Raw genomic sequence first — 22,209 nt, 5'->3', positions numbered from 1 at the left:
ACCAACAGTACGTATTACAGAATAGCATAAGAGATGGCAGCACATGTGAAATTCTCACCCACCTGGTTTCTTGTGCGAGTGGACGCTGAAAACAACAGAAATTCAAGTCGCGAAAGATTATTTATTTCAGTTTTTTTTTAGATCGTTTTGAGTAAAAGTGAATGTGAATACAGGAGAAATTTTCGCGTGTTTAACAGTTTTGTTCCACAATCTGGAGCCATGACGAAAGGTAGGCTTCTCTTTGACGTTTGTCCATTCGAATACAATTTGGAGGTTAAAACTTCACGACTCTGCGGTGTAAACAGAAGAATATGTAATCCTAATCTTATTTTCATCAATCGTATTTTTTACTTGTTTATTATTTTTTGAATTGTGTATAACGCCTTAATTTGTTCGAATTTGATTCTACGAAAATGAATTACGTTTCCTTGGGAACCTCAACGACGTTTCATCTTTTGACCATCTCGGCTATAAAACAAGATGATTCTTTTAGTTCTTCTGTTTTTACTCGAAAGTTTACGATAATTAAATTCCTGACCTGTCTCTCAACATATGTATCAGTGGTAGGACTAAAATGAAATCTGAAAAATATTATAAACATTCGATCGAATGTAATGATGCAACTGATCAATTTCTCGCATACTACTTATTTGATGGGTTTATAGAAGAAACAATGGGGAAGAGGTCAGTGGAAAACAATGACATTGAAACAAAACCATTTGCTGAGGCTGGACCCGATCCATCAGCTCCAATAACTCGGCGAGGAATTCTTTTATCGTTACTTACTGGCAAACCAATGGAAATACCAGAACAAGACGTTGTGAGCAAACTTTGAATTATACTAAATAATCTGTTCTTTCATATACCTTCCGAGCACTGTTGAAACAATTGCACAAAAATCTCAGCATTCTTGAACCTTCTCTTTACCATTACGGGAGTTAATCTAGTATCAAGCAAGTCAAAACAAAAAAGGGTGTTTAACCTCCAAACTTTAACTTTCTTTGAAACATATTTATTTATTCCAAACCTCATGAGACCTGAATAGATTTTTTTAAATCGTACAAATGTTCTTCGAATATTCACCTAACAACTATAGAAATTTTTTTTGGAGCTGTTTGTCAATGCTTTCAAATCTGATGTGTAGACATAAAAAAATTACAGTCAAATTGAAAAATCTGTTTTTATCCTTCCCTTTCGAACAAGATATTCCGCAATTATTTTGTTTCCTCTTGAACCTCCCATTTGGTCAACATTATTCTTACAATCGTGTATGTGCATAACAGAACAACAACAACAACATTTTAATACGAAGCCAGAAGAAATTTTGGTTGACTTATTTTTTTTTTTTTTCTTGCAGCTTGGCAAATGTAGATTTGTCTCGGAGTTTGAAAAGCTCAATCGCATAGGCGAGGGTACTTATGGAATCGTTTATCGGGCAAGAGACACGAAAAGCGACAAAGTTGTGGCTCTCAAGAAAGTGCGAATGGAACACGAGAAAGATGGTTTGCCAGTGAGTGGATTGCGGGAAATCAGTGTTTTATTGTCTTGTCGACACGAGAATATTGTTCACCTCAAGGAAGTTGTAGTCGGAAGGAGTCTCGAAAGCATATTTCTTGCAATGGAATATTGCGAGCAAGATTTAGCAAGTTTATTGGACAATATGCAAGCACCTTTCTCAGAGAGTCAAGTTAAATGTATTGTGCTGCAAGTACTCAAAGGCCTCAGATATCTTCATCATAATTTTATTGTTCATCGAGATTTGAAAGTTTCCAATTTACTTATGACCGATAAAGGATGTGTCAAAATTGCTGATTTTGGTCTTGCAAGATGGTTTGGATTACCCCTCAAACCCATGACACCGAGAGTCGTCACTTTGTGGTACCGAGCCCCAGAATTATTGCTACAAGCAAAAACTCAAACAACGTCTGTCGACATGTGGGCAGCTGGATGTATATTAGGTAATTTCGTTCACATGTGCTTCTTTTCTCCATTCAATACAGCTGTAGTTTTATATAAAATAATGATTGTTATTGATATAATTTGAAATAGGAGTAAAACGAAATGAAACTAAAGAAGACAAATTGGTGATTTGTTGAAAACGTTGAATATTCAATTTCTCATTCTCACAGAATCGCGATTCAATTTTTTATGCATAAAGTTCAACTAGTACAATTGGTTTCAATTCTTTAGAAGTTTTCTCGAAAATACTTGAACCACTTCCCTAGACGTTGGTCGCACTTATCTTTGTTATGTTAAGGTGATCTTCTCACCAGAACAGTTAGTTATGGCAAGATCAAGAGATATGTTAAATGAAAAGTCACGATTAAAATGTTTTTCAAACGTTTCAGGTGAGCTGCTGGGTCACAAGCCTCTTTTACCAGGAAGATCAGAAATTGCTCAGCTCGAATTGATCGTCGATCTTCTTGGAACTCCGAGCGAAGCAATCTGGCCAGAATTCAACTCGTTGCCAGCACTTCAAAATTTCACTTTGAAGCAACAACCGTACAATAATCTTAAACAAAGATTTCCTTGGCTGAGCGCTGCAGGATTGAGGTTACTCAATTTCCTATTCATGTATGATCCAAAGAAACGCGCCACAGCTGAAGAATGTTTACAGAGCAGTTACTTCAAAGAGGCACCATTACGTAAGTGTTTGAAATTTTGTCAATCGAACTGATAAACATTCACCTCGACTTAAACTCGATTTCGATTTATTTACAGCATGCGATCCAAAGTTGATGCCGACATTTCCACAGCACAGAAACATGAAAAAATCGAATCAACCGAAAGAAAATCGAGAACAAGAGTCGTCGGTGGCTGATCAGACAAATAATTTGCCAGCAATATCAGATCTCGTAAGTTCAACTATATCAATACCTGATCCTATCGATATTTCGGAATACTTCCAAGAAAAATTTGTTAAAGTAAAGATTGTACTGTTCGAGGGTCTTGGATTTTTATATTCAATAATTCACCAAGTTTCAGAATGATCGACTGGTCGGATCTTGGAATATTTGGCCTAACATTACGACAAAAGATTTCATATAAATATAAAGTATGTAAAAAAAAAAGTAGGAAATCAAGCCAATTTCTTAAGTGTTTTGCACAAACATGAAATGAGGGAAAAAATGAGTTTAAAAGCATTGTTGACGTTTTGTTTGATGTATTTTTATGTTTATTCCACGATCACTTCGTGTTTCAATGTTTAAACTAACAGCCTTTTTTGAAGTAACATTTACGTTACAATGAAAGAAAAATATGATTTCTATTGCAGCTTGGATCATTAGTGAAGAAGAGACGAGTCGAATAATTCATCGCACTCCCGGATGTTTGTTGTGTCAATTTTCACAGCGATACTTCAGCTTCGAAAAAATGTTTTTCAATGTGCGGTAGCTCATGAACTTATTCCTGTGTCTGGTGTTATTGTATAAGCAAGATGAACGTATCGACAAGAATACAAACACACAGTATAACGAAATAACGCGAGTATTTCTTTTGACAGTGTCATTTTCAATTCACTGACGATTTTTAACATCTGATGGCGGAACGTGTGAATCTTTAGAAAATGAACAAATTACGCTGACTCAAGGCACCCCAAGTCGTCTATGCGTTGAGAGTAGCTTGATAACGTTTCTCGTATTCTCCTTTAGGGTCGTATTTTTTCAACAAACGATTCCAGTCTGCAGCTCGTTCTCTTTTTAAATGTTTTATCACTTTCTCAGCCGTACTTTTCTGTCTTTCGGTGCACTTGTTGCAGCCATTGCCCAATACTTCTGGTAAAAGTTCTGTCAACAATAAAACCAAACGAATGAAAATGAAGGATGACATTGAAGTTCGTATCGCTGGAATACAACGAAATTCTCTTTCTATTCGATCGCTTAATTTTTCAAATCTCCTCTACAGATTTCATGCAAAAAATGGTGTTGTGCGTTCGAAAACCTCAAAAAAAAACTTCATCACATGTTAATGACTTGACAAAAATATTCTGTTGACGAAACGGGCCATTGTTCATTCGGGTAAAACTTGACAATAATTCTGTAGACGTTTGAATTTTCGGGGAAAAATAATGACGAGGTATGCTTTTTATTCCAGGACACACCGGTCTCGCATTTCACTCGTAACTCGTTAATGCACGAACAAAGGTATGACGTTAATTTGTCATAATTGAAAATTTGAAATCACGTAACGTCTCGCCGAAGGTTACCTCCCGGTCAATCGAAAGTAATCGTGAAAGTGTTTTGACTCGCTTAATGGAAGTGGAAAAATTACGCAATCGAAAGAAAGTGTCGAACTCGCTCGGAGTTAATAATGACTGTATAACGGATACGGAGAAATGGGTCCTGAAAAAAATTACCACCACATCGTAATACTCATGTATTTCCTTTCACCGAGACCGATGACGTGGCAATACTATTATAGCACTACAAGACACCAACTATTTAACTGAAAACTCGAAAACCATAATCATGAAAATCTTAAATCAAATCCAAAATTCGAGTCGCCACCAAAATCCTCTTATTTTCGTTTCAGCTTTAATTTCAATTGATTTTAATTACTTCAGGCTCTATTCACAGCTACGATTACAAAAAAATATTCTTTTTAAAAATGACAGTATTCATTCTGAGTTAGAGGAAAAGTTGAGTATGATTGCGACTCATGATGAAGTTAAACTTTAAAAATAATTTGAAATTTTATAATTATAATAAAGGCTGCAACGATTATTGAACCGGACTGATGTCGCGAGTCGAAATTCGATTTACAGCTTTCTTAAATATTGTAAGAAAGAGATAAATCGAATAAAAAATTTGCTTCATTGATTTTTGAATGAAAGTAGAACATCAAAAGAGGGATTTCGATTGATCGTTTGTAAGGTGAATTGAACTCACTTTTAAAATCTCGGCCATCCGGAGTGCAGTTGCCCTCATCCAGCATACATTTGATGTAATTCGTGAGTATACGTTTATTTCCGAGGATGCTATCGATATCGACGTTGTCAAATTTGTTTGAATGTGTTTCAGCGGCGAATGCACTGGCCACAAGGGCCATCAGAAGGAGGCAAAACTTCATAATTTTTCGATGAAAAGAAGAATCTTAGGATGGACAGCAAAATATACGAACTCCGGCGGAGTTGACGTTGAAAATAAGAAAAGTTGAAGAATGCTCGTAGGACCCGACGATTCTAAAGTGAAATTACAAAGTGGGAAAAAGGAGCGCGGCACGAAGCTCTTATAGAGGCGAGTTCGTGATTCATGCTTACGACAGGTATGATTGCAAGGCCCATTGGCCGAGAGGGACTCTCCATTCCCGGACTCGGTAACGTTTTGCTCATGAGGTGGAGGAAACAAAAAGGCGCGAAGCAAATACGATACGTGTACGCGTCTCGCTTACAAAATTTCATTTATTGTAACGGCCCCGCGTGGATTTAACGAGAAATAAGAATAGTCTTGACGCAACTGAGGAATTCGACGAAAGCAATCTTTCCCTATCCGTTTCATTGAAATTATTTTTTTTTCTCTTCCAATGAATAATCACTTCATTTTTTGTGGAGATTTTGTGTTGAGCAAAAGATTTTTGACCGCAGTGCGATTATCACTTTTGTCTCAACTTTCGTTTCCAGGACTTATGCTGTCGAGGGCTATCGTTGTTGCTACCAATTTATTTTACGAAGAATTACATTTTTACTGGTACGATTTTGGTTTTAGAAATCCTGAAATTCACTCAAATTTAATCATCCTTAAATTTAAAAATCACCGATTTTTTAAAATCGACTCGATAGCGAAGTACTATTCACTGGTTGATCAAATTCTTGAGTAACTGATCATCGTTTCACGGGTTCATTAAAAAATGATTACTCTTGACAAAAGTTCCAGCCCCGCGAGGCGTCCATGGGTTTTCCATATTTTCGAAGCGAGTGACGTCAAGGTGAATAATCTAGCAGGAATAACGAAATGTTTTATGAGAAGATAAAAATTGGTCAATGACCTTGAAGCAGTTTTCTCAATTCTAAAACGACAAAGTCTATCGAGCATAAAAGAATTTCGAAGTCGACTAAACTTCGAAATTCCAAGGAAACACGCGGTGCATTTATTTTCTTTTCATTGTCGATCTCGCTCGCTCTTCTTTTTCATCTCGTAAAAAATTATTTCTAAATTGTGAAACAATTTAGTGGCTTGACCCGAAGAAATTGTCGCTCCGCCCTCATTGGCACGTTCCTCTTTCTTCGCGTCCAGGTGGGATTTTACGGGAACCCGATGTTTCTCATTTATTTCTGGAAGAGCTCACCGTTCTGTTGTCTCACTATGTAGCTCTACTGATATATAGGTTAGAGCCAGGGGTGACCGGAGCTTTCGAGCCTGGAATCATTGGCTATTTTCGAACGGCTAGAGAGAAAACTGACATTAAGCACATCCGGACGTTTTTTGTCGATCTTATTTGACTCGCGTTGATACTAGATTTTTTGGCGTCACACTAACACGATTCCGGAATAAATTCAGCAATAACAACTCGAGGGAAAAAAATTGAAAAAAAAAACAACGAATTCAAAACGTATATTTTGAATATGACGTAATAATGTTTTAAATCATTGTCTCGAAAAAACGTTTTTTCGATTCTTCTCAAACGACAGCATAATGCGTAAATTCGTCGACAGTACAATAACAGCATTTAATATTTTTCATTCTTTCGGATTTTGCTTCATGTTGTTATACGAGTGTTTCGGGGAAAAAAATGAAACTACAAGGTTTTATGCAAATCGTAGAAAGTTTGTATTTTTTCTTCTATTTTCTTTTTTTTTTACTCGAGCCACTCGATCTTCGATGAGCACGCTCGGTTCATTAGTTTTCTCACGTTACACGCACATTACACAATCAATCCTTTTCTTACTCTTCAAGAGCCTCTTTCCAGCGATTATAACCTGTAATATTGACTTATGAATATATACAAGCATTCACGTGCGCAGATCGATCGACTCTGTGTTCCCTCTGCTCATAGGTGGGATGTTTTTGACAACATGGTAATCCTACCGACAACAGAAATGCGTAACCGTTTTTTTCTTTCCTTTCGATATTCGAGCGTATTGATTTTCCTCATCTTTATTTTCCTAGTATCGGCGTTTTTTTGTTCGTAAACCATTCGAAAGTTTGTCTTATCGTCACGACGATCATTGGCCTCGCGTGGTTCATTGGTCGGCCCTGAAATCGAGCAAAACAAATATTTACTAGTCGAAAAAATCTTATTATCACGGAAATGAAAGGCAAGGGTTAAAAATTCTACCGAAACTACGGCGAGAAACGATTGTTCCAAAGTCTAATCGAGTGTCAATTTTTCGTGTATTTTGAACTTTGTTACTTGCTTATAATTTAAAGTGTACGTTCAGGATGATCGATTTCCCGAAAAATCTTGAACACATCTTGACACGCTGAGTCTTAGCGTGTCGAGAGAACAGAGGAATTCTCAGCCATGTTGAAAAATGCTCAAAGTTTTTTTAACTACCTCAGATTAAAAAGAGAAAATGAACGATCAAAAAGTCGGAGAAAATTTGAAAACAATCTGTGGCGAGATCGAGGAAATTATTTTTTCCTCATATTTATTAATTTAGATCTCAAATAGATATATTCGATCTTAAAAATCTAATTCCCTTTTCATTATCGACGAGATAACATTTCTGAGGCGAAAATAACATCAAAGAAATTTTCGCCTCAATCATGTGAATGGATCGAAGTTGATCCAAAAATACTGACAATTTACTAACGCTGACCACTCGAATTCTGATGGGTTAATGGAACGCGGCTGCTTTTCGTCAACACGTGAACGCATACACTGGAATCCTCGATTACGAAACTACGTGAGCGGACGGACGTGTCTACACTCATATTTGCGTTCGACACAAAATCGTCCTGTACATTCGAAGCTTAAAACGTCTGACTTTTCGTAGGCCATTTTTCAAAATCCCTATCGATGCTCTGAATAACTTTTCTATATTTCTTCGCTTTTAAATCGGATTTTTAAAAAATTTTCAATTCGCGTTGAATGAACGCCGATTTAAATGAAAAAATAATTTTTTTTTGACGTCTCAATGTTTTTAATACTTTTCTTAATCCATTTACCGGGTCTACTTATTTTCAGTTCATGTTTTTTACTCGACGGAATCATTTTTGGAAAGGTGATGACTTAGGCTTCTCTTATATTCGTCATGCATGGGTTCTGAAAACTCGAAGAATAAATGACAATTTTCGAAAGTGATTTCCATAACTGCAACAAAGTCGTATCTTAGTTTTGAAGTTCGGAAGCAAGAACTTGCGAAATCTCCTTGTAATCTGGTGTTATTTTTTTCAATAAACGCAAAATATTTTAATGAATTATTCAACAAATCAAGCAGGCGATTTACCCTCATTTTCCTTGCGACTCCGCATGCTCAAATCGATAATTGAGTTACCAATATTTCTAATTTACGATATACTCACGCGTTGAATGATTTTTGCTGTTATTTTTCTAATAAAACGCTGCATAGAGTAACCACAACGATAGAAGTAACAGGATAAGAATGAGGTAAGTAGTGAGAATGTTTGTCGTCTCGGCTGCAGCTTTCGGCATCTTCGTCACTCGTTTTACTCTGCTCGATTATTCTTACGAACTCTTCAACTTATATTCTCCTCTCGCTCTCTTTTTTCAAATATTTATCTCTCTTTTTATCGCTCTTATTCGATTTACTTTGTCGAGAAGAATTTGCACTTGTGTGTTGCCGGGACGAAAACGTTGAAGCGCGAACTTTTTCGATCGGCGATAAAGATCTCGACGAGGGGTAGATTGTTCTCGACGAACGTGATGACTTCAACTGGACTGTCTGTAAAGGAATCAACCTCAGCTTTTTCTCCTCGTATTTTCAAGCCCCAAAAACCAAACTCCCGGAGTTCCTCCAGGAAATCGACTCCCCCACCACTTCTTCAGCCCATGAGATACGAAGCTGAACAGTTCTTTGTGCACGATTGGCAAGCTACGTGGAAAACGCCCCCGCTTCGAATATATTCACGTCCCGAGTTAAAAACCTGAAAGAAAAATTTATTGACAGCTCCCGCGGTTAGACAAGTGTGTATGTGTGTGTTTTTTTTTATTTTCCTCTAATTCCAACGAATTTGTGTGAAGTTAAAGACTCTTTTCTCAACACAACTGAGAGGTCGTTCTTTAATCGAAGACTTGAATGACCGTTTCAAAAAATTATTTCTCGCGAAACATAGAAAGTTTACTTTACGAGAATTTCTTTGTGAAAAACGGCGAATAATTATATTATTCCGGCATTTCATTTTCGCTGTCCCGTCCTGTTTTTTTTATTTCGATTTCAATCATCCTCGCCGCTGATTTTCTTGGCTTTGGAAACAATAAAAATTCAAATGAAACCTACAGTTTGCGTATTTTTTCACAACCGTAGAGCTCGCAGCAAAACATGCTTGCTCGTCGAGATTTCGCGAGCTCAATCGGCATACGAGGATGGACGCATATCATTTTATTTAAAGCTCGAGTCTAGAGTTCAATGCAAGTGTGTCCGACATGTCAAAACAAGCATCAAGGTGAACATTGCTCGCCCTTCACCGTATTATTTTTCTTTTCGTTGGAAAAACGTCAAGACGACAGTGAGCAGGGTAATTCGAGGAAACGTTTCAATCAAAATTTGACAGAGAAAAATCCGAGGGAAAATCAGTCGAGCATAGTAGCAGCGTTTTGACTAGTTTCGATGACCGCAAAAAATCCCAGCTATAATTATCGCTCGTAGAGCAACGTCCAAATATTTTTTCTACAATGTTTTTTTTGCTTCGTTCTCGCCGTTGAAAATCTCGAGAGCACCGAACTGGGCGTAGCTCTTTTTTATTTTTGGTTCATCCGGACGTTGACGTTACACGCACGATATCGTGAATAGTCGATCAACATTTTATCTCGTCCAAAACAATAAACTCGTTTTTTTTAGTCATCGAGCGAAAAGAGACTGAGAGCATATTAACGAGAGAAAAATAATAAAAAAATATATTTTCGTAATATTCCGTTGAAAATAGCTCTTTACTGAGATAATAACGATTAATAATTTTCTAAGCCAAGCAATATTTGCGTTCGTATTCATTCCGAAACAATTTGCTTATTTTTCGTTTCCCACAGCTGCTGACAGCTTGTAAAAACAGTTATCCCTCGTATTCGTATAGTTAATAAACCTTTGAAACCTTTTTCATGGAAATTTTATTCGCGTTTTTATTATTTTGATTTTTCAACAGTTTCATTATTTTTTTCTCTCTCCAAGAATCTTCGAAGCTTCCGATTCACCAACAGAGAGCTCTTTCATCGAGGTTTTGTCTGTCAAGGTCGAATTGTGCACTTCGTCGGGTGTTTCCTCGTACTTGTGCTTTATATGCGTCCAAAGTCTCTGTGATAAACGCAAAATACGTGCAGTAAATTTCGATATAGATACGATATTATACGTGACTTTGCGAATCATCAGTCTTGTAAGAACTTTGCAAACAATCGGGTCAATAAAATTCAATTGATCATGGACGTGGATCGATGCTCATCGGTATAAATTCATTAGTCCATGACAAAAGTACCATGAAATGTGTGAAACTCTTTTATATTTTCACTATTTCCACTAACCATATTGTTTACTTCACAATTCTTTTATCCTCGCTTATGATTCACGCTGTTCAACGAAACGAACGTTTTTTTTTACTTACCCCCTCATTAATTTTCTCAAAAATATATTCACACGCGTGATCGTAAGCACGTTCGAAAAACATGGCTGCACACACCATTGCTAAACTAAAAGTAGAAGTTCTTCGAAGAATCAGTTGATAAAATTTACGTTTCATCACTGACATCTTGAAATTTCAATTAATCTTTAAAACTCTCTGAAAAAAGTCGCGAACGATCGTCATTTTTTTTAGCTGCGAGAATCGAATGAAAGGTAAATACAAAAATAGTACTTGGATTTTGACCTTGGACACGTTGTTCTGAAAACAGTATATTTACAACACTAGACTACTTATCTGGGTAATCGTATTTACAAATGTCTCGTGTAAAATATCGATATAACGTGTTGTCAATTTGTTCTATTACTTTTGTAATATTGGAATTTGTACAGCTGAAAGTCAACGAGGTTTTTAGCTACTGTGTCGTCATTCGATTGTACAGTTTTAGTGAAAAAAAAGAATCGATTTTTTTGCATTCGTAAAATTGACTGATTTCAGATGACTCCAAACGAACTCTCGGTTGAAAATCAATGGGAATGGAGTCGCGGCCAACGATTTACATCGAATTTTGGTCAGCGATGTTTCGTAGAAACCATGAATCGATGCAATTCCACAATTCAGTTTAAAAAAACTTGAACATCACGCATACGCTACGTCTCATTACGATTTTTCCGTGATCGTACTTTTATCGTTTTCAGATGAGGATGATAAATTTCTGACGACAGAAGATGCGGGCGCCTGAAGCACTTTTCGAGAAAGTCTCATGCCTCCCGAAACCGGATCGCGGCCAAAATATTTGATTTGCAATTCGTGTCCAACCTCAAGGCCAAGAGCACTCGGATGTTGTATCAAGCGCTGATCCAACTGGGAATTGTGCAAAAATGCGGGCGACATGTTCGGATAGAGGGTGACCATAACACCACTTTCACGAATTTCCACTATTTTTGCTGTGTAAATCCCACCGAATTCAAGCTGTGGCACTCTCTCCTCTTTTAACAGCGAATCTATCAATTCTCGGGCCTCATCCAATGCTGCAGCATTAGGAGCAAAAATGGTGAACGTGTTCTCGCTTTGAGGATAAATCTGCAATGGAAATACGCACTTTTATAGATTCAGTATTTTGCTTTTGCAAAACATTAGAAAAAATCGTATTTGGAACGCCTGAAGTATATTTATTCCAGTTAGTGATATTTCGTTCAAATTTTTCATGGAATTTTTCACATTGTTCGAGACGACACTCACATGAACTCCGGTCTCTACGAATATTTTCTTAAGATTATGCCCGCCGACTCCGAGGAACTTTCCACGCTGATGAGGTTGCACTTCGAAACTTTCCGTTATCGGCCTGTTCGTCTTGTCCAATGTAGGTTTATTAATAACGTTGTTCATTATACCGATTATTTCGTTTTTCGCGGTTATCGCGCGGGATAAACTATCCATAATAATTTTCAACGGTAGGCCGGCAAGCTTTATGTCCGCTTGGAGAGCCGTTATTCCTTTTTTCGTTGCGGCTACTTTGAAGTCCATATCACCGAGGTAATCCTCGATACCCTGAATACGAAAAAATTAGTTTTCATGTACTATTTTTCGGAAGTACTGAAAATACTGGAGACAGATGAACCCTTAAAATAATATTTCATTACCAATATATCCGTGAGAATTCGGTGGTCCATAATTTGGTTAGTTCCAGGTTCCAATTTCGTAACCAACCCAATTGCTACTCCAGCAGCTGAATGAGATATTGGAACACCGGCATCCAACAGAGCGAGACTTCCGCCACACACCGAAGCCATCGACGACGATCCTGATAATCAAACGAGAATTTTAATAGTCACTGAACAAATCATTCCTTGTTTTTATTATCTGTAAATTATCGTGGAACAACCACAAATTCAATGAGAATTGAAATAAAGAATTAATTCTTGTGAATAATACATCAACGTTGACAAAAATCCAGTGATAAGTGTTTTCCATTAATTTCATTTGTAATCTAAAAGTGAAATGCAAATGCGAACCATTAGATTCGAGAACCTCGCTTGTTAACCGAACCGTGAACGGAAAATCTTTAGGTAAAATTGGTCTCAGCCCACGTTCAGCGAGAGCTCCGTGTCCCGTTTCTCTTCTACCGATAGGTCCGGTTCGCCCAGTCTCGTTCGTTGCATAAGGAGGAAACTCATAGTGCAGGAAGAAGTTTTTTTCCTTCAAACCACTTTGAAATAAATAATACACTATTATATCATCCGCAAATTAGACGTTCGGTTTCTTTTAAAGATTGTCATTCGAATGAAAACTGTAATTGATGCTTTTTACCTGGTGAGCATTGCGACCGTGTCTTGTTTCAAGGCACTTTCCAACGAGTCCAACGTAACCGTACACAATACTTGTGTTTGCCCTCTTTGAAAGAGTGCCGAGCCGTGGAGAGGTTTGAATAAATTTACCTGACAAGAGATTTTTCTCAACTCACTGAGTTGACGGCCGTCACAACTGTGAAAATAATGAAATTTCACTTTCAATTCAAACTGTATCGACAACTTGCAAAATAATTCATATAATTCTTGACAATATTTTTAATGTTATTTTCATGAAATATACTTTGTTTCATCATCGGGTTTGAGTTAGTTTTCCAAAACCAAATTAAGGATATTTGAGCCAAGATAAAGAAAACCGACGGATTGTTACTGGTGATGAAGTTGCAAATTCATAAATCTAAACAATCATTGCAACAAAATAATGGAGTTATAGTTGAGCAGAACGTACCGTACATCATTCTCGAAAATGAGCGATCTGAATATGTTTTTGCTGAGTTCATTGAATGCTTCGTTAGCAGCGTTGACATCTGAACACGGATCTTGTTCTTTCAAGGTATTGATAATCTGGTTTCTCACTTTTTGAATGGCTACATCCCGAGATGCTTTATTATGATTGTAATTCGTAAATATTTCACGTAATGTGTTTTCCCCTAAATTTTTTACAGTATCAATAATTTGTTGATCTTTATCTTTACTCGTGGGAATTTCTCTCTTAGGTTTCCCATGAAGGTTTTGTAAATTTTCAATCGCGTTGACTACATGTTGGCACTCTTTCACTCCATATTTAATAGCTTTTTGTAAATCCTGTTGAACTATGTTATCAGCTGAGCCTTCTAGCATGACAACCATATTTTGTTTGGTTGCTGTGACTATAAGATTAAGCAGGCTCTTCTGCATCTCCCGTCTTGTGGGATTTATTAAAATTTCGTTGTCTATGAAGCCAACTCTCACTGCGCCGACAGGACCATTCCATGGTATATCTGATATTGACAATGCTGCGGAAGCCGCGTTAATGGCTATGACGTCGGGATCGTTTGCTCCATCCAGAGAAAGCATGTTGCACACTAGTTGCGTGTCGAATCTATATCCATTGGGAAATAGAGGTCGAACCGATCGGTCTATCAAACGACTCGTGAGAATTTCATGCTCAGTCGAACCAAGTTCACGTCTGAGGAAATTCATCGGTATCCTTCCAGCTGCTGCAGCTTTTTGTCGGTAATCAACGACAAGGGGGAGAAATGACGATGCACTCGCCTCTGTTTTACTAACTGCGGTGACCATGACAGATGTATCACCTGATGTCGCAACTGCGCTTCCATCTGCAAGGCGAGCATATTTTCCTGTTGATAATACTAGTGGTGCTCTGAAAAAACAAGGGATGAGAAAAAGGTTTTAATTAAGAGATGTATAAAAAAATCAGATCCCCATAGAATGAGTTCCTATACAATTTTGACAGCTTCGAAAGCTCCAGTGATAAAAGTACAGTAGAGTTCTAACCAGCTTTCTTTTTTTACTTATTGGAGAGAATACTTGGAAAAGTATTCTCGAGGCACCATTTTTTGAACGCTTTAAAAAATCGCATAGTACCAAACTGTTTATGTAAAATAATTTTGAATAAACCTATGAGATTTCTCTAGCTTTTCCAAATTTTTTTTTTCTTTACAAAATTGAATTGACAGTACAATGCACAGTGAATGATCAAAACTATTTCCATGTATTTATTTTGAGGTTATAAATCATAAGATTTCGCTTTCTTACCCTTTAGCGAATGAAACAACCACTTCATCCGTGGAAACTGTTTTTGTTTTAGTGGAAAGTTTCATAAAATGTACTCTTTTAATTCGGGATCTATTTCGATATGTAAGAAACCTGCATTTTGTGCTTCCTAGTAACCTACAAATACCGAATGCCATCATCTCGACCACCGAAACACCGGACCGGTGCGAGTCAGTGCGAATACCAAGTAGACTATAGGTAAGGAGTGCAATCTCGGCGATCGGGCACGTCCGTAAAAGTGTCGGGAAAGAGGGTTCCGTTCGAGCGGCGCTGTTGTAGTTTCGTACGGTGGCGCATGCGCACAATGTACGCGTTATATACGCGCATGCGTTGCTGCCAGCTGACACTGTGATAATTACACTGACACAGGGGCCATTACTATTAAAATACATTAACAAATTGCAGTCATTTTTTATATAAATGAATAAAAAAAAATATAATTCAACAACATCAATTGATTTTTTTAAATTTCTGCTATAGTCAACGAACAATAACATCTATGATGGAAAAAAAAAAAATAAAACGAACGAGGATTCGAACCGCCAACTCCACGAATACAAGCCCAAGATGGAACCATCACACCACGTAAACTCTTGATATTCTAACGGCAGAAAATGCTACTGGCTTATCCGGGCCGCTTGATATGTTAAGGTTTTATGAAACAATAACTGTGGTCATAAGAACTATAGTTATCAATCTAATTTTCAAACTTTCATAAATATCATTCAAAAAAAAATTTGTAACAGAAAAAATTTTTTTCGACATGAGTATATGAACCGGCAATCTTCCGGATGCTATAGTTTTCTTAACAGCGCGACATACGAGGGGGGATCAGCTGATACTTTGAATGTGCGAAGCACAGGGTTTCACGTCGCTCGAGAATATTATTACAATACATATTAGTACTTTCGATCACGAGCGCTCATAATTGTTGATTCAACAATTTTTTATAGGCGCAAGCTCTTTAAATCCACGATTCGCCGCCATGACGGTCAGTTTCACCAACGACATTGATTTATTACTATATATATAGCCGTACCAAACGACAATGCGACGCGTAGTGGCCGTTCCTCGAACCCGGATTGCCCGACATTTTTACGGACGTTTTTCTAACAGGCGCCCAATACGGAGATTGCACTCCTTACCTATAGTCTCCTTGGCGAATACATACAGTATGCAGTACACCACGACGCAGTACACTTTTTCCTATTTGTGTAAATTTTCATACAGTGTGTGTTGTATAACTATATATGCGTACTTCTTTTTTCTTATTCTATCGAAACAAATTCGATTATCGATTCTCCTCGTCGATTAATCGATCTCGAGCGCCGTCTATAAAGAAAAAAGTCAGTTCGAACCCGAACCCACCCGAACGCCTACCGAAAGTTGTCGAAGGATAAAATAGGCACGCGCGTCGCCAAGCATCGCAAAGTGAAAAGCGCAGTTATGTCTCGGAAAGTAACATGGCCGAAGACAGTTTTTTCTATATAGTTACAGTGACATAATATCGTAAAACAAATAGCCTACGGAACGCGTGATATAACTCAAAATCGATTAAGCTTGAAGAATTACGTTGGATCGCAACAAGTACGTTATTAAACTGTTTTTGTAATCTTGTTTCGTTTCGAGAAGAATAAACGCGCCGAGGGAAGGGAGCTGTGGAGAGTTCACACTCAGGGTAGGTCGAATCATCGTTAGAGAGAAAGAAAGAGAGAGAAGAATATATAACGGATACGTCCGAGCGCACAAGCATGTCGGAAAGTGAAGCTGTCGCATCTCAACAGACGCAACAGCCATTTCAGCAGCAACATCACCATCACAACAACGCTAATCAGATGACGAACATGGCCTGGCAGTACCCATCACCGGGTAACATGCATCTTTACCAGCCCTTTCCCGGGTAAATACACTTATTGCATCTCTTTCTAACTACTCCGTTGTGGTTCTACATCTACGCTCTATATGTATATGTTAAAACGATCTTTTCCACTCACACTAATACACAATCCTGTTCGATTTGTTGTACCATATTTCGCACATTGAAGCGAAAGGTACAAAATATAGATATAGAACAAAATATAAGGATTAGCCTCAAACATAGATACAGTCAGACGTTTCTTCATAAATAACGCTCTCGAGCGATCCCTTGAAAAATCCAGATTTTATTTTCTTTTATTCTTTTTTAACCCTTTCACGAAAATACTCTGATTTTATCCGAAACTTATTATAATTGAGGAAACGTTTTTTTTTTCAACTAAGATAAGGTAGATATTGTCCAATTTTGGTAGATTTAGCACTGAAAATATGAATATGCTAAAAAAATCGATAAAGTTAAATTCGGAAAAACTTGACAGTACAACTTTAACCACAATGTTTCTTAACATTTTTTTCAAAGATTTAATCTCTAGTACCACGATCCGGGCAATTTGGTTCTTTTATAACCATACACGATCGAATATTAAGTATTTATATAAATATGTTTCTGTTGCAGACACATGTATGGGCAAGGGTACAGTCCTCAGCAGCAGATGTATTACTATCACCAAGGGATGATGCCCGGATACGGACAACCTTTTAATCCACAGCAGATGCAGCAGCAGCCGCAACAGCAACCACAACAGCAGCAGCAGCAACAACAACAACAACAACATCAGCATCAACATCAACATCAACAACAAATGCCTCAAAATAATCAGGGAAAGCCGCAAGGACACCAACAACCGCCGGTACCGGGAACTCCAATCCCTCTTGATGATGATGCAGAGTTACCACCTTTACCCCCAGGGCCACCTCCGCCAACACCCTCCGCTGTGCAGCATAATCAACAACCTCAACAACCGATGCAGCACCAACCTCCGTTCATGTACAACTCATTTCCTTATGGTAATTGGAACAACGGAGCACAGAATGATCCTTCTCGTAAGTATTCAAATTTTGTTATCTCGCAAATGTTTGTGCTTCTGAACATTTACGAAAATCTCTACTCCGTTGAGCTGTCATATGTACTGATAATTTGCTACCAAGATACGGCTTCTTAGCTGTATCTCGCAAGGCAGTTTGCAACAATGTTGTGTGTATGCTGTTATAACTGTATTGTTAATAGATTGAACATTGAATTGAGAAAAATTATTTTTCAGAGTTCAACGGTCAAATACGGTTTAATTTGCAAAACAAGAAGACGGGCCTTGGTTTTACGCCATTATCGAACAGTGGTGCGGCTAAGAAAAAGAGGCGAAAAAATAAAAACTCAGCCGCACAATTCAACAACTTTCAGGGAAACAACAATAGTACAGCAACGAGTTATCCGTCGTTGGTGAACCCAAAAGTGGAATTGCCGCCTTTACCACCGGTTCAGAAGGAGACACCGAACGTTGCGTTACCACCATTGCCGAGCGTCGAAAAACCGGTAGAGCCTGCTCCACCCGCTCCCGTTAATCCAATTGCTTCACCCGTCACCATCGGTAAGCCCACGGTAGGTACACCAACGAATTCTGCGAGTCAAAATCCCGTGGGTGACTGGCCTGACAGCCTGAAGAACTACGTGAATCGTTGCTACGAGAAATGTAAAACTGCGGTCGACAAGGATCAGGTTGAAATAATATTGAAGGGTAAAATAACACGCGCGGCGAATGATGATTCTTTATGGGTAAAGGATTGGGACAAAGAACAATTACCGAGTATACACAGCGAACGTATGACAATGACGATTAAATCGCAACAAACTTCACCGAACAAAGTAGTAGGAAATTCACTGACGAGTGGTGGGCAGGGAGGCTTGCGCAAGCCGGGCCTTTCGACTTCGCTCGGGGCCAGGCTGGGCGCTCGTCTCTCTGCTGGTGGACATCGGAGATCCAAATCCCGTACAAGATCACGCTCGAGATCGCACAGTCCACCCGCAAGAAAATATCGTCGTAGCACATCCTCTTCGTCGAGCGATCGTAATTACGATCATAAATCGTCTAAGACGAAAAAATCCAGTCGCAGCAGCAAACCCAATCACAGTACCAAGAAAACCAAGAAGACTAAGCAGACTAAGTCACATTTCTATTCCGAATTTGGTTTAGCTACAGGAAATACCGACGAATTGGGTAGTAAGGAAAAATTGCAACAACGGGCCGCACGCTTTCACGATTTTACATCCAAAAATAGCAGCAGCAGTATCAAGGACGACTCCACATCGGACTTTGACTTCACCGGGCTTCACATTATCGGTACATGCAGAGATATTGAAAAGCCCTATCTACGTCTCACCTCGGTAAGATTTTCTTACTATTTTACAGTTGAAACGCAACTAACTATTTGTCCACCCAAAGTATACCGACGTAATTGGCTTGAATTCTCAATTAAATTCATCTGTGTTTTCAACCTCTCATCCAAGCTTTTCTCTCTTCACTAACGTTATTGTTAACGAAAACAAATATTGCTTCAGGCTCCAGCTGCATCCGCAGTGCGTCCGGTAAGTGTACTCCAAACATCACTGGCACACGTGAAGAAACGTTGGGTAGCAGAACAGGACTATAGATACGCTTGTGATCAACTTAAATCTATACGACAAGATCTTACCGTTCAAGGAATTCGCGATTCTTTTACTGTTCACGTTTATGAAACTCATGCGCGCGTAGCTCTTGAGAGGGGCGATCACGAGGAATTCAATCAGTGCCAGACGCAATTGAAAATGCTCTATCAGGACGTCGGCGGTGAGAATCGGTGCGAGTTCGTAGCTTACCGGATTTTGTATTATATATTCACCAAGAATACTCAAGGTAAGGGAAGTAAAGGTAGAAAAAATATAGTCCTGCGTGCTTAGCAGCAATTCAGGAACGATAAGAATTGATATCACGAGGCGCTCGTCAAAAATTTTATGTCGTCTCGTTTTTATTGCTTACAGACTTAACCACAATTTTGGCTGCGCTTAGCCAAGAAGATAAAAAAGACGAGTGCGTGCAGCACGCTCTAAAAGTACGATCGGCTTGGTGGCTCGGAAATTATCATTCTTTCTTTGAGCTTTATCGAGCCGCACCCCGTATGGCTGCCTTTTTGATAGATTGGTTCATCGCTAGAGAGCGCAAAAATTCCCTTAAGCAGATGATTAAGTCGTATGTATACTTTTGGATTTCACTTTTATTTAACTTGCTTCTCCCAAATATCCTTCGAATTGTTAAGTATCAAAAATACATTTTTCAACGATACGGAAATCGAGCGGATTATACTTAGATATTCTGAACATTCTTTTTCGCCAAAGTACACAGATTTGACTGACGCTGATGCACCTGACAGACAATTTCAAAGTAAACAAATATTCGTTAATAAATAAATCCTCAAAAATTGATAAAAGTCATAAAATAAATGTATGGTTCACAATATTAAGACATTTTGAAACTATTGGGAGAAAAATTGAAGTGCGACATATGATAACTCTTGCAAAATGTTTTTTTCTTTTCAAGTTTTTCATTAAACTCGCGACGAAGCTCAAATAATCGTTCCTTGTGTCTAACGATTTTCAGATTTTCTGTTTCAGGACTTCGAAAAAACAACGATTTTATATTAACCGTTGTGTACATAATAGATTATTCAAATAGATATAAAATATTAATATACAAAATAAGAATGGTGAATGATGTGTGGTAAAAAAAAAAAGAAAAAAAATCAATATTGTTTTGAAAATATGTCTAATCATGGTATTTCTTGTGCTGTTTAGCTACCGGCAAAATTTGGCTGTTGATTTCATCGTATCGGAATTGGCCTTTCAATCTGCCGACAAATTTTATGAATTTGTCACTGAGTTTGGGTTGATTTATGCCGATTCCGAGAGGCAGCAACTCGACTGCAAGGCGAGCAGTGGTTCCCTAGGTCTTTGGTAAACCGGCGAGATATCATTTTCTTCTTGATCGAAGACAGGGGAGGGTGGAAAAAGTAAATGCCTTCCTTCTCGTTTAATCAATTCAACTGTGCGTCCTGCACCACGCACATTGTATATATGTACAAAGAATGTGTACTGATACAAAAAAGAGGCGTTTTATGTATAAACGTATGTATATACATGGATATATTTATATATATTGTATATAAGCTGTTATATATACATATATATACATACATATATACCATGTTCAACCTTTTGGCAACTCGAGAGCTCTTCGTCGTTTTCTTCATTCTCTGAGGGCCAAGGCCACGAGAAATTTTATTTTTTCTTACGCATCATTCACGAAAGAGCTGCAGCTCGAAATTGAATTCGTCGTATGATGAAAGTTGCTCGATCCGAAGATCCGGACACGTCGGCACAAGCAACTTAATCTCTTCATCAATTAAGACGATCAACTGTACATTATTATTTACGGAAAACAATAATTGGGCTGTACAACAAAAACATATGAACCCACTCAATGAATTCAGAGTTTGAAAAAGGACTCCAATCGAATAACTTCGAAGACGACGGAACGAACTCGTTTATATCGTTATCGTATCGAAATCGCCTGGGACGGCAAGGGACTTCTTCTATATACTCTTTCATGTGCTGCGTGTATTTTTCACGTTAGCCTTTTCGCTCGTGACGTTTTTTCGAGGAAAAACTCGCAAAGGCTCCCCGTATTTTTCGTATCGTCTCTATCCCGATACGAAAATTCAATCAATTTTAATTCGTCGGATGAAACGTTATCCTTCAAAAGCTTCATTATATGGAAAAACCAAACGGTTTTTTCACCCAAAAAATTTCATCTCGTCTCGAGTCTCTCCCAGTTGGACTAATGCCCCGGAGACACGTTTTTTACACAAAATTTCTCACACATTGACCCCTCTATACACACATACATACAAACAGAATGAGTGAGAGAAAGAACAAATTATTTTACGGACAACACCGACAACGAGCCTGACCAGTAGCTGTGACCTCAAAAAACTCCGCTGCACAAAATTCATTTTCCAAGGATTCAAGACGAGAAGATCGTGGCGTCGGGTCTTCAGAGATTGGCAAACAATTTGCTCCCTCCCGAGGATCATCGCTTTATTTACCATACTTCGAGAAGAACTACGTCCAATCCAGTGAAACCCCATTTCTCGTGGAAACCAAATGAAAACAAAATTCTTTTTATTGACTTTACCGGCATAAAGCAATCCCAGTGTTATCAGTTTTTCGAAATCAGATAACGAGTGATCAAAGGAAATGAGTTTCAAACAAAAGTGAATCTATATCTACGGAGGATTATCAACCGGAGACGGCAAGCTCAGTCGAGGGTGGAAGAAGTTCGGTACGTCCCATTATGAAGAAATGACAGACGACGCGGCGAGGCGGAAAGCAGCGGTGTCCATGCATCACAACAATCATTGTATTTCTTTTTTTCTTTTCAAACGAATCATCTTGTTGCCCAATAAATTATTAACATTTTTTTACACGACGACAGAGT

At 38.2% G+C, this 22,209-nt stretch overlaps 4 protein-coding genes and 1 long non-coding RNA gene across 7 annotated transcripts; 3 read left to right on the top strand and 2 right to left on the bottom strand.

Moving 5' to 3' along the window:
- The first annotated feature begins 59 nt into the window (after positions 1-59).
- Positions 60-3,481, top strand: Cdc10 (cyclin-dependent kinase 10). 2 transcript variants are annotated; one of them, XM_043415707.1, is made up of 7 exons: positions 60-229; positions 666-820; positions 1,358-1,958; positions 2,349-2,645; positions 2,722-2,855; positions 2,980-3,055; positions 3,275-3,481. In XM_043415707.1, exons 1-6 carry the CDS (start codon positions 220-222, stop codon positions 3,046-3,048), a joined length of 1,266 nt encoding a protein of 421 aa, XP_043271642.1. In that variant the 5' UTR covers positions 60-219; the 3' UTR covers positions 3,049-3,055; positions 3,275-3,481. The 2 variants fall into 2 exon arrangements, with proteins under 2 accessions (XP_043271642.1, XP_043271643.1); XM_043415708.1 differs by lacking the exon at positions 2,980-3,055 and having other exon boundaries at positions 61-229.
- LOC122408726 (allergen Tha p 1-like) lies at positions 3,147-5,220 on the bottom strand. Its single transcript, XM_043415709.1, has 2 exons — positions 4,887-5,220; positions 3,147-3,785 (listed from the first exon to the last, which is right to left on the bottom strand). Exons 1-2 carry the CDS (start codon positions 5,065-5,067, stop codon positions 3,604-3,606), a joined length of 363 nt encoding a protein of 120 aa, XP_043271644.1. The 5' UTR covers positions 5,068-5,220; the 3' UTR covers positions 3,147-3,603.
- Positions 5,221-10,963: 5,743 nt separating this feature from the next.
- On the bottom strand, positions 10,964-14,996 carry PNPase (polyribonucleotide nucleotidyltransferase 1). The gene is made up of 7 exons (XM_043415705.1): positions 14,792-14,996; positions 13,482-14,396; positions 13,035-13,208; positions 12,740-12,933; positions 12,368-12,528; positions 11,967-12,275; positions 10,964-11,807 (listed from the first exon to the last, which is right to left on the bottom strand). The coding sequence occupies exons 1-7, from the start codon at positions 14,947-14,949 to the stop codon at positions 11,385-11,387; spliced, it is 2,334 nt and encodes a 777-aa protein (XP_043271640.1). The 5' UTR covers positions 14,950-14,996; the 3' UTR covers positions 10,964-11,384.
- On the top strand, positions 11,515-12,658 carry LOC122408727 (uncharacterized). Its single transcript, XR_006260520.1, has 3 exons — positions 11,515-11,631; positions 11,724-12,087; positions 12,415-12,658. It is a non-coding gene; the product is annotated as an uncharacterized lncRNA (long non-coding RNA).
- A 1,234-nt stretch (positions 14,997-16,230) lies between the features above and the next one.
- LOC122409891 (leukocyte receptor cluster member 8 homolog) lies at positions 16,231-22,200 on the top strand. Of its 2 annotated transcripts, XM_043417785.1 has the most exons (7): positions 16,231-16,487; positions 16,594-16,709; positions 17,301-17,728; positions 17,947-19,064; positions 19,239-19,572; positions 19,698-19,905; positions 20,508-22,200. In XM_043417785.1, exons 2-7 carry the CDS (start codon positions 16,645-16,647, stop codon positions 20,668-20,670), a joined length of 2,316 nt encoding a protein of 771 aa, XP_043273720.1. In that variant the 5' UTR covers positions 16,231-16,487; positions 16,594-16,644; the 3' UTR covers positions 20,671-22,200. The 2 variants fall into 2 exon arrangements, with proteins under 2 accessions (XP_043273720.1, XP_043273719.1); XM_043417784.1 differs by having other exon boundaries at positions 16,231-16,709.
- Positions 22,201-22,209: the final 9 nt, after the last annotated feature.

The sequence above is a fragment of the Venturia canescens genome, chromosome 4 (assembly GCF_019457755.1).
Source record: "Venturia canescens isolate UGA chromosome 4, ASM1945775v1, whole genome shotgun sequence".
Taxonomy (NCBI): domain Eukaryota; kingdom Metazoa; phylum Arthropoda; class Insecta; order Hymenoptera; family Ichneumonidae; genus Venturia; species Venturia canescens.
The sequence above is the reverse complement of the archived record's forward strand: the minus strand, read 5'-3'. Positions and strand labels throughout refer to the sequence as shown.